Source organism: Gymnoscopelus braueri (genome assembly GCF_963280865.1).
Source record: "Gymnoscopelus braueri genome assembly, chromosome: 17".
Taxonomy (NCBI): domain Eukaryota; kingdom Metazoa; phylum Chordata; class Actinopteri; order Myctophiformes; family Myctophidae; genus Gymnoscopelus; species Gymnoscopelus braueri.
The window spans coordinates 36,352,766-36,368,783 of NC_137617.1; the positions used below are offsets into that span (position 1 = coordinate 36,352,766).

Below are 16,018 nucleotides of genomic sequence, written 5' to 3' on the forward strand. Positions count from 1 at the left end.
GCAGAAACATCAGCTGACTTGATGAACCATGCAGAAAGGTCAACATTATCGATTACCACTGCATCGCTTTTAACACAGTTAAAGAGATTACAGTAATGCTCCCGTCACACTTAGCAATCTTGACTTGGCCACAGACACCCTCAATATCCCCCCACCCTAGATTTCACTTTAGAAATGTGCAGATATATACCCTGTATACACTTATACTGTATATGTTGGTTTGTTTACTGTTGAGTGAGAAAACAATCATCCATTTTTAAATGGCATTATACTGGGGGTCTGTGAAATGCATTTATTATATAAAAACGTATTTTAAAAAAAAAGTAAATCTCACCTTTATTTTTGGAATTATCTGTGACAGGAAGTCAAATGCCTATGCTCATGTGTCTTGACGCATGAGCAGTGGTGGAAAGTAACATAGGCTACTCAAGTACTGTACTTAAGTACAATTTTTAGGTAATTGTACTTTACTTGAGTATTTCCAATTTCCAATACTTTTACTTTTTACTCCACTACAATTATTTGAAAACTTTAGTTACTAGTTACTTTGCAGATATAAATTATTATATTATAAAACATACATTAACCACTTCAGCCCTATTTTATTTTTTTCACTTTAAGTATATTTTGATGCCAATACTTTTGTACTTTTACTCAAGTAACATTTTGAACACTTTTACTTGTAACAGAGTATTTTCATATTGTGGTATTGCTACTTATACCTAAGTAAAATATCTGAGTAGCTTCTTCCACCACTGCGCATGAGGCTTCCATGCCTTCTTGCGCTCACTTGACACACACACACGCAGGTACACTGACTGACTGCTTGGATGGATAAAGCCAAGGAGCGCAGAGCGCACAAAGCAGACGCACCAACACACAGCAGACAGACGCGCATGCTGAAAAGAAAAGCACCAAAGACGACATGTGGATGTACAGATTTAACATCAAGCAGGCCCGGCGGCGCTAGCCGACAACCGGACAACGGTGTGTAAGGGGCGTGTGCGTAAGTACGGGGGGCGAGACATATTTTGTAAAAAGAAAAAAAGAAAAAAGGTTGAAACAAATCTTAGGTTTTTAACCTGACAGAAGCAAGAATGGCAAAAATGTATTTAACACCTCCATACGGATTTACCATCAATCTTAGGTTTTTTTATTAACCTTACCTGACAGAAATAATATTTTCTTTTTTTTTTGTTACATTTTCGGACGGTTTATTCATTATTATTATTATTAAATTGTTCTTATTTATTTATTTCTTATTTTTTAGGTTTCAACAACAACAATACATACACACACACCACAGGACTACATTATAACCACACACACAGTAGCCTACATTTCTGACGAAGGAATCATGGCAAACTCGACCACAGAGTCCGGCCACGGGATCACCAAGATCACCCCGGAGGTGCTGAAGGAGATGCTCCAGCACTACAACCTGAGCCGCCAGGAGTTCATCGACTCCTACCAGATCCGGCCGCTGGTCTACGTGCCCGAGCTGCCCTACAGCGCCAAGACCGCGTTCGTCGCGGTGTACGCGGTCATCTTCGTGCTGGCGCTGGTGGGCAACAGCCTGGTGGTCTACGTGGTGCTGAAGAAGCGCGCCATGCAGACCGCCACCAACATCTTCATCTGCTCGCTGGCGGTCAGCGACCTGCTCATCACCTTCTTCTGCGTGCCGTTCACACTGCTGCAGAACATCTCCTCCGAATGGCTTGGAGGTACAAGTTTTATTTATATTTTTATATATATGTGTTGTTAAAAATGTTTTTAAAAATAATCAATGTTTCACTTTTTTCCAAGACTTTCTTTTGAAAATAGCAGATCTACAAGCTCACAACATGTGGCATTGCAAAGTGTTGTGAGCTTGTAGATCGGCTATTTTCAAATAGCAATATACATATATAGCCTAGTGGCTGTGGTTCTTTTGAAATCAATTAAATTAAAAGTTGTTAATACGTTAATTGATTGACCATCATTATGAGATGACATTGGCTGTTTTGGGACAGATGCCCATGCATGTGCACAATAAAAACATGTATTAATCGTTTTGGAAAATTGGAAAGCAAGCAATACTGACTGACTATGTGTTAAAATATAGTCTATATGTTTTGCTCTATTTTTGTCCGAAAACATCCGCGATATTAAGTAGCCTAATGGAAGGAGAACGAATCAGTGAATATAGCAACAGGTGGCCACGCCCCAAGCATCTTAATGAGGTCATAATTAGTTCATTATCAACTGAGAATGGACTATGCTTTACTTAGCAACAGAAACAGAATGATCAGCAAGCCAAGTTAAAGGTATGGTAAGTGATATTTTTGGGTTATAACAAAACGTTTTTTTGTTAAAAGGTTAAAGCACTATATTCTGATAGTAATCATTGCTATATAGTGTTTGTTCAGTAACAGGAGTCTCCATGTCTCTCCAGTTCTTTAATACACAGAAAATTCATTTTCAGGTAGGTGACAAAATCTCAGCCAATCAGGAGAGAGTGCCCATTTATCAGCTTCATCTTTATAGTGTTCCAGTTCCAATTGTGTCTGCTCATTTCTTAGTGTCATCACTTCTAATTTCACTTGTTTAATCTGTATCCTGGCTGAGTTCTCTATCCTGATTGGATAAAATTGGTAGCCCGACCTGAAAATGCATTTGCTGTTTAATAAAGAGGTGGAGACTGGAGAGACATGGAGACTCCTGTTACTGAACAAACAATGAGTACTATCAGAATATAGAGCTATTTAACACTTATTTTAACCAAAGAAAATCACTTACCCTACCTTTAACCACTCAAACCCCATATGGGTAACCGGAGTCCCTCATGGCTCAGTACTAGTGTATTTTCAGTTCATTTAGACATAGCTCAGGAATAACCAAACAAACCCCCCCAGAGCAGAGCATAAAATACAGTTTTACATAAACATAACACTGAACCTTCAATGCATAATTAAACTACCACATATCATAGTAGAATCCATAGAACCACAGTACAATACACAGAATCATAGAACCACAGTACAAACACAGAATCAACCTACTGTATAACCATATGAACTAAATGCCACAGGGAGGAGGAGGCCGGGGAGGTGGAGGGAATTTGAAAACAAACAGCTGTACAGCCAGCTTAGACAGTGAAGCACATAGACTGAACAGAGACTGAACAGAGAACAGAGGCTGCTTAAATGGACCGCTGAGGGAATGAGGGGGTGAGTGAGTTTGCTTGTAGCGAATGAGAATGGTGTGAGGATGAGTACGAATTAATTAGCTTGTTAGCGAATGAATGGGGGGGGGGTCCGGGGAGTGTGAACCATAAACCTCCTGCCTTCCGTGTCTACATGAGCTATCGCTATTTTCTGTGAAAGCCTTCCCCACAATAAGGATGCTGGGGTTTAAGTGGTTAATGGGGTTTTTCCAACACTTCTGGGGTAATTTTAACCCATTAAGACCCGAGGCAGATTCTACAAATGCCTTCTAAACTACTGATAGTTCTCACACTTTCAAGATTTTAAAAAAATGTTCAAAAATTGCAGATCTACAAGCTCGCAGCTTGTAGATCTGCTATTTTGTAATAGCCAACGCAAAAATCTAAAATGACACAGATGCTTTTATTAATGTCTACTTTTGTGAGCACCCCAGACAGTTTTTAAAGTTTCCTGATTCAATATTTAGATATTTGATATCAGACACGCCCCCTTTCTATATAAACCCATTGTAACTTCAAACTCCATTTTAACCATGTTAGACTCATTGAAAACACACCCTGGTTCTGGCGACTGCTTGGTGACTCCCTGTCATTCTAATGCTGATGGGGCCATGTTTTTTCCAATTACTTTGTTTCATTTCTTTCTTTATATTAAAAAAAAAAAGAAAAGACCCGCCTTGAGATCTTTTGTTGGTTTTTCCTCAAAAGGTTGAGGAAAAACCAGTGGTGGAAGAAGTACTGACATTTTTTACTTAAATAAAAGTATCAATACCACAATGTAGTAAAAGTCTGGTATTCAAAGTTTACTTGATTAAAATGACAAAATAATTGGCATCAAAATATAGGCTCCTTAAAGTACCAAAAGTAAAAGTACTCATTATGCAGAATGTCCCATTTCACAAGTTCAATATCTATAAAAAAAACTTTTGAAAATAGCAGATGTACAAGCTCACAACGCGTCGCTTTGCGACGCGTTGTGAGCTTGTAGATCGACTATTTTCAAATAGCCAAAGCACAGTATTATATAGGGTTGGTTAATGTAAGTTTTCAAATAATTGTAGTGGAGTAAAAGTACAATATTTGCCTCTGAGATGTAGTGGAGTAGAAGTAAAAGTATTGGAAATACTCAAGTAAAGTTTACTTAAATACAGTACTTGAGTACTGTACATGTACTTAGTTACTTTACACCACTGGGGATAAACTGATCCAGAAGGAAGCAAACTTCAAGTCTGAAGGCTGTCTGGGCATATTAAGAACCTGGAGGATAGGTTCTTGTTGTCACACGGACACACCACTGTTGGTTTCATGTATTGACCCGTGCCGTGTCCTCTCTCTCCTGTAGGCGTCCTGGTGTGCAAGACGGTTCCCTTTGTGCAGACGACCGCCATCGTGACGGGCATCCTCACCATGACCTGCATTGCCATTGAGAGGTACCAGGGCATTGTCTACCCTCTGAAAATGAGACGGCAGTACACGTCTAAAAGAGCTTACAAGATGCTAGGTACTGAATGCTTTGCTTTGAATGGATGGATGTACGCTCATTATGCATGCCTTTGTATTGTATGATGAGTGCATACATTATTATGTAGTGAGTGCATGTGATGTATTATAAAACCTTGTATGTATTGTCTTGTCTTGAATGTATGCATTGACCTGAGCAAAACAATTTTCCCTTGTGGATGATAAAGACATCTAATCTAATCTAATCTAATATCTACAAGCTCTACGAAAATAGGGCTAAAGTGGTTAATGCATGTATGTTTTATAATCTAATAATTTATATCTGCAAAGTAACTAGTAAAGTTTTCAAATGATTGTAGTGGAGTAAAAGTACAACATCTGAGATGTAGTGGAGTAGATGTAAAAGTATAGACAATTGGAAATACACCAGTAAAATAAAAGTTACAGTACTTGAGTATAATGAGTAAATGTACTTAGTTACTTTACACCACTGGAAATAACCACTGTAACATTGAATGAATGTGAAAGCAATAGGATACATTGTGTGACTCACTGGGATCTATGTGTGTGCATTGCATTGTTACAGGGTTGGTGTGGATTGCATCAGTGATGGTGGGCTCCCCAATGCTGTTTGTGCAGCAACTGCAGGTAAAGCACTGTGGTAGTGCAGCACCCTGACTGTTAATGTGTCAACGTGTTTCCAGATAAGCCTTTCCTTGTTATTCAGCTGTCTGGGTATGGAGTTATCTCCCGCAGGAATCAAATCAATTCAAGCCAACCTCAGCTTGACTGAAACCCTGACCTGAAAAACAAACATAATTGAATGCCGCCGCTCGCTCCTGGTTTGTCTCAGAAACGAGCACCTATAAGCATCTAAGGATTAGAATAGCGGTTATCAAAATTTTCATGTCAAAGAGCCCCAAATCGATACGTATTAGGCTGCGTACTGCCATTTGAAAATATTCTGTACTAATTCTGTTGTTAGATTAGAATTAGTACAGAATTCTGCTGTGGGTGGGAAGATAACAGTGGAGAGCGTGAAACCTACGTATGATCTAATTAGTCATCTAATTAGTCATTCTTTACATTGTACATATACATTGGTCTCATTGGACTAACTTCTAGCCAGTGAACTATTAGTGAAATTAACCACTTGGCATCCCTGAGTTGGACATGTCATTATTAAAGGCAAAAATATTATGAAATGTTTTTTTTAAAAAAAAACTATTTCTGCGAGGGCCTAATCCTAACTGGCTGTGGTAAAAAGAACTGCTGAGGGACTCCTGGGGGACCCCACTTTGAGAATGTTGTAGTAAAAAATATTAGTTTTATCTGTATATTGCCTTCCTCAAACATATTGGTGAAAATAAATGCTTCAAGAATGAAACCAGAGACAAGATTGGTGGCAAACAGGCCTCAAGCTTGATTGACCTTTCTGCCTAGCTCTGTACTCTCCTAATACTGCTGCTTCAATGCCTTATTGCCTATGTCCTCATTCTATCAGAATGCTTGTTACATTCCATAATGACTTACTGTAGTCTGCCTGAGTCATTTTAAGTCAACTTTTTGACTTACTGTAGGCAGAAATGATTTTTGAACGTAACAAGTATTCTGATAGGCTGAGAACATTGGCAATAAGGCAGGATGAGTCAGCAGTGTTAGGAGAGTAGAGTTAGGAAGATATAAATAAAGGCAGATAAACATGACTTTGGCAAAATTAGTTCTTTTCTCATGATTGCCATCTAGATGACTTAGGCAGAAAGTGATTTTTAATTTCTTCTTTCCTGAAAACCATAGGCAATTATGCTATGAGGCTTAACGATAAGCAACTACACTTTAGAAACACTTAAGCCCAAAAAACCTCAACCACCAATATTTACAAGCAACTGTACAGAAAAAGAAGCCCAAAGTCGCTTATAATAAGTGGACATGGCAACACTGATGTGATCCTCCGCTATGTCTACCCCACCCTCGCTGCAGTCTGATCAGGGCCGGATACAGAAATTATTAACTGGGGGGGCATTAATAAATGCTGGGGGGGCGGCTTCCTCGAAAATAAATTTGGGCGGGCCCAAAACCATTTGGGGGGTTTTCGGGGGCCCCAAACCCCCCAAATGCGTAGGAAAATATGCATAGGAAAATATGCATTTTGGCACAGTTAGACCTATAAAAAAAAAAATATTTTTTTTCGGCTGTTTGTGTATTACTGCTTCCTATTGTTCTTTTGGGCTTGTTTTCCTAGGCTTCTTTCTCTCGCAATATCTGGCAACACTGCCCATGGAAAATCAGGGCAGAGGATTATTTGAATTGTGCAATGATACATGATGGAATATGATTAAGGATTATTTTGATTATGGTAAGCTCACATTTTATATCATGACATAAATGTAACTTTCCAAAAAAATAAAAATAATAATAATAATTTAAAGATTTTTTTTGGGGGGGCAGTCAGGGCATTTGGGGGGGCATTGCCCATGCCTAGATACGGCCCTGAGTCTGATCAGCATGCTAGACACATCATCATCATCATCATCATCATAAGGATAAGGATAAGGATAATTCCTTTTAACAGGTCGTTCATGAAAGTCCTTGCGGTCTTGTTTCCAATGAGAACCTGTGAGCAATTGGGGTTAAGAGTCTTGCTCAGGGACAAATTTCATATCATCGGCACATATGCTGGGATAGCCTGGAATCGAACCTGGGGCAACCAGGGCCAGCTGGTTCTCTAGGCGGGCTCACTAACCACTCAGCTATGGCCGCCCCTAATCATCATCATCATCAAAAAATGCTGACTGTGAACAGCAGGTCAGTTGATGACTCTCTACATGCAGCGATTTCCAGCGGTGGAAAGTAACTAAGTACATTTACTCAAGTACTGGACTCAAGTGCATTTTGTAGGTACTTTTATTTACTTCTCTCGAGTATTTCCATTTGTCAGTACTTTATACTTCTACTCCACTACATCTCAGAGGCAAATATGGTACTCCACTATAGTCATTTACTAGTTACTTTGCAGATTTAGATAATTATTACAAAACATACATTAACCAGTTAAGCATTATTATATAGGCTACTTAACTTCGTCTATTAAAAAATAGCTAATCTACATTGCGGTGCGACGTGTTGTGAGCTTGTACATCTGCTATTTTTGAAAGATTTGAAAGATAGTACTTTTACATGTGGTACTTTAATCACAAAGTACCACATGAGTGCAAATTTGAATACAGGACTTTTACTAATAGTTGTAACAGAATATTTCTACATTGTGGTAATGCTACTTTTACTTATGGGAAAAGAAATCAGGTTGAAATAGAGGTCATTGAAGTAGTGATTTCTTTTCTGCCCCTCCCCTTCTGGGACTGCTCTCTGCATCAGCTTGCTCGCTCGCTCGCTCGCTCACTCACTCACTCACTCACTCACTCACTCACTTTTACCCCCAAAAGCCTCTAACCTTCTTATAGAAGGCCTTTTTTTCTGAAATCCCTCCTGTCTAGGGTCCTATGCAGATATTCCTATAGTTATCTTTTGAAGCACCGCACATTTACTCATTAAGACCTGAGGCCAATTCAATGCATTTTAAATCAGTAGTTCTCACACTTTCAAGATTCTTTCAAAAATGTTCAAAAATAGCAGATACACAAGCTCGTGCGTGGCACGAAGTGTATATCTGCTATTCTTGAATAGCCAATGCTAAAATCTAAAATGACACAGATGCTTTCCCGGTTTTAATTGGTTAACGCAGCAAAAAGTTACCTTACGTCTTAACTCTCTCTTGGTTTGTTGTAGCCCAGTGTCTTGTCTTTTCCATTTCATCACTCTGTCCGTCTTTGTTTGTTTCTCTGGTAAGAACAGTGTGCTCCCCTTCACTCTGTGAACAGACTAATTAATGCACCTGCTTCCTATATCCTGTGCATGTCTATCAAATGCCCGCCACCCAGTGTCTAGACATAATACTGCAAATCAACCAATCTATCAAAAAGTGCTGAAACGTAACTTCGGTTTTCAAGTTCCCCTTCAATAACACCATTTGCTATTGTATTTTATATTGTTGTCATCATTGATTAGTCACCTTCACAACGATGTACTGTATAACTTGTAAGGACCGTGCATGCGTGGAATGAGCAACACAGCTAAAAGTGTGTGCAGCGCCCTCCCAAACATTTGACTAAAATGTTCCCCAACATGCTTCTGTTGGTAATCACTCTCGTTTTGAGCGACCTGCTGCCAGCACACACCTGCTGGTACAGTAGAGTGGAACCAGTAGTGTGTGCCAGTCACAGGTGTTGTGACTGGCACCTGAGCATTTGTGCCACCCTCTCTCTCTCTCTCTCTCTCTCTCTCTCTCTCTCTCTCTCTCTCTCTCTCTCTCTCTCTCTGCCTCTGTGTCCATTAAAGCAGTGGTGGTCCTCAAACGTTTTCGTGCCGCGGACCCCCAAATTGATATGTATGTGGCCCCACCTGAAAATACATTTTCATGATAAAAAAAAAAAGCAGATCTACAAGCTCGTAGCGCGGCACTCGGTGCCTATGAGCTATTTGCTAGTTCTGAATAGCCAAAGTAAAATGATTGTGACGCTTTATTAACTAATTTTGCTGGGGACCCCCTGGAATCCCGCCAAGGACCCCTGGGGGTCCCCGGACCCCACTTTGAGAACCAATGCATTAAAGTTCTCACCACGAAAGATTTCAGTCATTTGGATTCCACAGAAGCCAGCTGGTCTTCTATGACAGCATGTTGCGCAGCTCGGTCATTATTATAGGATTTAAAGCATTTGAAGTGGTCAAACTAGCGATTATGTTCAGAAGCATCTTCCATAAAACCCTAATGGTCTCGAACATTAGCAAAGGTTAAAGCCTCCATCTGTGATTTCTTCCCCTGGCTGCAGTATGTAGAACAGCAGGAACAATGCTACTAAAACATCATAATTTTACATATCGTGTTTAGGAAACAGCGCTAGTGTGGGGGGGGGGGGGGGGGGGGGGGCTTTCAACACTTGTTTCACAAATCGCACATTAGGACTTGGTCATCAGTGGTTGAAAAAGTACTCAAATGTTTTACTTAAGTAACAGTATCAATACTGCAATGTAGAAATACATTGTACATCTCTGTTACAAGTAAAAGTCCGGAATTAAAAATGTGTACCAGTACAAAAGTATTGGTATCAAAATGTACTTAAAGTACCAAAAGTAGAAAGCACTCATTACGTAGAATGTCCCATTTCAAGTTTTCAAATGTATACAAATCCTCCACTGAAAATAGCAAATCTACAAGCTCACAATGCGTCGCATTTCAAATGACTGAAATGTATATAGGGCTGAAGTGGTTAATTTATGTTTTGTAATAATAATCAAAATCTACAAAGTAACAAGTAACTAAAGTTTTCAAATAATTGTAGTGGGGTAAAAGTACAATATTTGGATCTGAGATGTAGAGTAGAAGTAAAAGTATTGGAAATTGGAAACACTCAAGTACGAACACCTCAAAATTGTACTAGGGTCCGGTACTTCAGTAAATGTACTTAATTACTTTCCACCACTGTTGGTCATACATCAGCCGTGAGATTTTATTTTGCTTTTAATCCATGTGTGTCTCTTATACAGGTGAAATATGACTTCTTGTACGACCACTACCACGTGTGCTGCCAGGAGAGCTGGCGCTCGCTGGGCCACAGGCAGCTGTACGCCACCTTCATCATGGTGGCGCTGTTCCTGCTGCCCCTGGCCGCCATGCTCTTCCTCTACACCTGGATCGCCATCGAGCTGTGGATCCGCCGGCGGGTCGGCGACTCCTCCGTCCTCGACACCATGAACCACAGGGAGGTCAGCAAGATGTCCAGGTATGCGCTCGAGAATCGACATGGATGGACTTTGTGCACCGGTCACATACAGTAACAGGTTTTACACTTGTAAAGAAGTATTAGGCCTGTCACAATTATTAGTATTACATAATCGCCTAATAGCAATTATTTGAAACTAAAGTTCGGGCCACTATGCGGCCCTCACATATACTGTATGGGCATGCTGATATGCCCATATTAGGAGATCTCTGTTATTTGTCATATCTGCACTGTGCACCTTTTGTTTGCGAAGCCTAAAAGCCAAACAGAAATTTAAATTGTATTCATAATGTTCCGACAACAGAAATGCAATTAAATCGTTAATCGCAATTAGAGCGAATCGTCAAGCAAAATGACATAATCGTGACAGCCCTATAAAGAAGTGGGTGATTTTATTAATTCTTCCCCCCATGCTCGCTCCATCATTTGCGGTTTTCAGGAAAGGGAGGAAGGATAGAGATAGAGGAAGAGCAAGGATAAAGCACAGCATAGAATTATTCAAATAATCAAAAGATATATAGAATCAGAATCCACTTTATTGTCACATCACTGGTTTACAGGTGAAAAGAAATGGGTAAAATTCGTTTTTGCGTAAGCTCCTTTCTTTTTGTTGTTTTACAGAAATTGAGAAGAAAAAAGGGGGAAGGATAAAAACGCAATAAAGCCAATTGGCTTATTTCCATCGCGGAGAGACAGAGAGAGATAGAGGGAGAGAGAGAGAGAGAGACACACACACACACACACACACACACACACACACACACACACACACACACACACACACACACACACACACACACACACACACACACACACACACACACACACACACACACACAAAACATTCCCTGCTCTGTGAAAAGACCATATCTTATCATCACCCTGTCTGGGTTTATTTCTCAACAATGACCTGCTCCCCATTCATTATCCCTTGCCTATTATTCCTCTTTCCGTCACCTTTTCAGTAGCGCAGCAACCACACTTGTTATGTTACATTTTATATTCACACAGGAGTGTGAAATAGAACTCTGCACCGTTATTACAACAGAAAGATGGCAACCTGTACCGTATGTGTGGCTTGATATGTCTGGGTTGCTGTGAGCATGATGATTTGGAGACCTCTTTTACTATATATATATGTCACAGGACGATTGAATAACCAGGACGATTGAAGACAGAGCGCTCGTTTTTAGGCACGGGGCTTCGGGGCGAGGCGGGGCTTTGATGCGACGCGGACCTGTCTGTTGTTTTTCCCCCCCACGTAGCAACCAGGAAGCTACGCTAGGGGAACGCTGAACACGCGTTCACACGCACGTGATAATAGTTATTGTCCATGACGGAGGCGCGCCGACTCAGCAGAGCTTGAGGCCGAGGAGGCGCGCCCTCGCGCCTCCAGGCGCGAGTGCCCGCGCTGACCGGCCGATGCTCTGATAGTCGACACAGCGCCGTCCGAGTTGTAAACCGATAGGGACAGAATAGTTCTTTTCATGGATCACTGTGTGTGTGTGTGTGTGTGTGTGTGTGTGTGTGTGTGTGTGTGTGTGTGTGTGTGTGTGTCTCAGGGAGAAACTAAAACAATGCGTGTGTGCGCGGGTGCGTGCATGCGCGCGCATGTGTGTGCATGCGTGCGCATGTGTGTGCATGCGTGTGTGCGTGCGCACAAACGCGCACGCGCACACACACACACACACACACCCTCCCTCTAGTCTGGCTTGCATTGCCCTCTAGCGTTGGTTTTACAGAATTGCCTGAAAACAAGTGCTCCTTCTTCAATCGTCCTGTAACATATATATATATATACATACACACACACACACACACACACACACACACACACACACACACACACACACACACACACACACACACACACACACACACACACACACACACACACACAGTATAATGGTCTTATGTCCTGCTCGTGTTTTTAAAAGGCATACTGCAGAATACACTTTAGATATTTTATTTGTATTTCATTTTATTTGGTTATGTACTTGTTGCACACTTCTGTTATTGTCCTGTCCCTTGTTTTGTTGTTTTTATGCTGCTTTGCGTTTTGGCTAGGTCTCACTTTTAACACATAATTATCCGACCCGAGCAATTATCATAAATTATCGGCCTGAACCCGACCCAAGCCCATCGGACACAGCGTCGGGTCTTTTCGGGTCCCTATCGGGCTCCGGCTGAAACCGAGAACTCTAGCAACAGCCTCCACACCAGAGGGAAAGGAGTCGGATGGCCTTTATTTCCTTTCAGAAACCATAACCTGTCTGTTTGGTGTGTTTTCACAGGAAGAAGAAAAGAGCTGTGAAAATGATGATCACTGTTGTCCTGCTCTTCACAATCTGCTGGGCTCCGTTCCACACAGTACACATGCTTTTTGAGTACAGTAAGTATCACTGGATATGTATGCTTTTTGAGTACAGTAAGTATTCTGGATACACATGCTTTTTGAGTACAGTGAGTATCACTGGATAAGCAAGTGAATTTCCTTGCAAATAGAAATGATTCCTCATATAGTACAGTGGTTCTCAAAGTGGGGTCCAAACATACACAACCAATTAAACACTAACAGAAAAAAAAAGTCATCATGGTTGGGGAATCATAAAGTACTGTAAGTGGTGCCAGCTGTAATATGTTTTAGTGTGTTGACAAGACCATCACCTCATAAACAAAACACTAGCAAACACATAAAAAGGCAGCTCCAATTAAAACAAATCCACCAAGGTGGAAAAAAAGGTGGCACTCTAAAATAAAGTAGTTAGACAAGTGAACTCACTTAATTTTGTTCCTCCAGCTTTAACTGTAATTATCAACATAACGTCAAGAACCACACCAGCTAGAATACTAATTTGTAAGCCTGCCTTTTCAGTGCATGAGGGAAAACAAACAATGGAAATGTGATATTGTGTACCAAATTATTCCTCCATATAGCTGGAGGAACAAAATAAATGGTTCACTGAGTTCACTTGTCTTGCAACTTTAATGTGAAGTATGGATTTTTTAAACTTTTCTTTTCGTTTGAGTATGCGTTTGTTAGCTGAGCACCCACGGCCAAGGAACGGGAGCAGGGGAAGCGCACCTGCTCCGGTTTAAGACATACTGTATGAAAAGGCATTACCATCAACACCAAATCAATCTTTTGGTACCTTGAGGTCCCTATCTTTTTACAAAAGGTGATAAAACAACAGCATGGAATACTGAACAGTTGTAAGCTACTGGAACAAAATATTCTAAAAGATTCTAACATTCTGTTCCACCATTGGCTTGGCATGAATAAATAAACCTGTCTCTTTACTTCAAGGCTGTGAACCTAGAGATATACAGTTGATTTATAATTTATTCTACATAGTAAAAGTTGAAAATGGCTTAAATTCTGGTGATCCAAGGACTTGCTTCCACTACTCAAACGTTGCCCAGAGCATACTGCTTCACAGAAACCCATAGGTACCTACAGAGGGACCCTCAGGGTTCCTTCAGGGGGTTTCCAAATGGACCCTCATTTGTCTGTAACTCTGAGAGTGTACAAATGGACCCGTAAGAGTCCATTTGGTTCCATTTGTACACTCTCACAGTTATGGAGGTCCTTGAAATTAACAATTTGAGAACCAGTTCTATAATAGCCTTATTAATGTTATTGTTCTTTTTTTTTCTTGTGCGTGCAAAACGTTCAGACGACCTGGAGAAGAAATACGACGAGGTCACCATCAACATGATCATCGCCGTGGTGCAGGCCATCGGCTTCTCCAACAGCTTCAACAACCCCATCGTGTACGCCTTCATGAACGAGAACTTCAAGAAGAGCTGCATGTCCACCCTCTCCCACTGCGTCCGGAAACCCGGCCATCGGAGGGGCGGCGGTGGAGGCGGCGGCGGGGCCCGCGGCGCCGGCGGGGCGCCTCGTCTCAGCGTGCAGTTCATCAAGCCGCTGAACCGCGAGGCCTTCCTGGAGCCCCGCGACCCGGACGCCGCCACGCGGCTCCACGCGGCAGAGAAAGGCCCCTCGGGTTCCGGTACGTCCTCCACCGAATTGATGGACGATAAGATCTCCACCGTCCAAACGGAGCTCCCTGTGAGCAGCTCCTCGTGCAGGAAATGAGTAGAGGGTAAGGAACCCGAAGGAACCGCAGGAACCTGATCCAACATTGAGGAACCGGAGTCGGTTATATCAGATTTGGAACCGTTTCCGGAACCGATTTTATCACACTGTCAGAGCTGGTTATGTGGACTTCACGTCTACTATACAATTACGATACCAGTGGTTCTCAAACTTTTTAATTTCAAGGACCACCATAACTCTGAGAGTGTTCAAATGGAACCAAATGGACCCGTGAGGGTCCATTTGGTTCCATTTGTAAACTCTCAGAGTTACAGACCTGTAAGGGGCCATTTGGAACCCCCCCTATAGGAATCGTTGAAGGGAACTGTTAAGGAATTGGACCGTTTAGAGGGAATCACTAAGGAACCGGAGTCGTTAAAATCCTAAAGGATCCCAACACTACAAATGAGAAGGAGCTGGTTCACACAACGCTTGACTGTTGGAACATATGCCACTGCCGCCATGTCTCCTTGAGCGAGACGTTGAACCCCTAACGGCTACCGATGAAGCAGGTCGGTGCCTTTGCACGGTTGCCTCGATCTGCCGTCTGTGCGTACCTTATCGTGCATCAAATAGCGAAAATAGTTGATCTACCAGCTCACACACTGCATAGCTTTGAGCGTGTAGATCGGCTATTTTCACTGAATGTTTGCCTATTTTATGAAGCGATTCGCAAAGCGCTTTGGGTAAGGGCGCAATAGAAATGCAGATAATTTACTAGATGACTTACAGCCAACGCTGCCTCTTGACCTACAGTAGTGACTCCTGGAGTTTGTGTAAAAGTGATGAGACTCAAGGCCTCAAAAGTCAAAAGACACAAGAAACGTATTTTTTACAACTTGAAGACCTTGTAGGAGGACGGCTCTGTATGCTGATGCTCTCAAAACTACCCTGGGAGCAATGATGAATAGCAGTCAGACATGTCACTGGTTGACACAGTATGGAGACTCTACATCTCTACAGTACTTTCAGTCTACGTGGCAGCTGTATAGAGCTAAACTGTTCTTTTATGTTTACAGAGAATTTTCAACATCTCAGAGAACGGTAAAATCAAGCAAGTAAAACTGTTCTTACTTATGACAGGAAATCATGGGCCATAATAATAGAGCATGTTAACAGTGAAAAGTAAATCACCCAGGAAGATAAAGGTAACCTTAACTCACCTCAATTAAATGTTTGTTGATTTCAGTTCAACTCAACACCAACACCAGAGAGAAAGCTTTCATTTAGGCTATGAGAGCCCTTTAATGTGGGCGTTAAAATGCATTAAAATGTCTTATATTAGAATTATAATGTGAGTTATTCAATGAAAGCTTTTAGTGGGTAAAATGCTTTGTGTGCATTTTACCCATTAAAACAGTGTTTAATTAAATTCCCCTTTAACCACTTAAAGGGATACTTCACTTTAAAACA

The 16,018-nt window shown here is 41.3% G+C and overlaps 1 protein-coding gene across 1 annotated transcript; it reads left to right on the top strand.

The window, feature by feature from the left end:
• Positions 1–1,357: 1,357 nt before the first annotated feature.
• On the top strand, positions 1,358–14,605 carry qrfprb (pyroglutamylated RFamide peptide receptor b; the record flags this gene model as incomplete). The annotated part of the gene is made up of 6 exons (XM_080454920.1): positions 1,358–1,724; positions 4,548–4,706; positions 5,253–5,314; positions 10,268–10,503; positions 12,798–12,895; positions 14,181–14,605. The coding sequence occupies 6 exons, from the start codon at positions 1,358–1,360 to the stop codon at positions 14,603–14,605; spliced, it is 1,347 nt and encodes a 448-aa protein (XP_080311046.1).
• Positions 14,606–16,018: the final 1,413 nt, after the last annotated feature.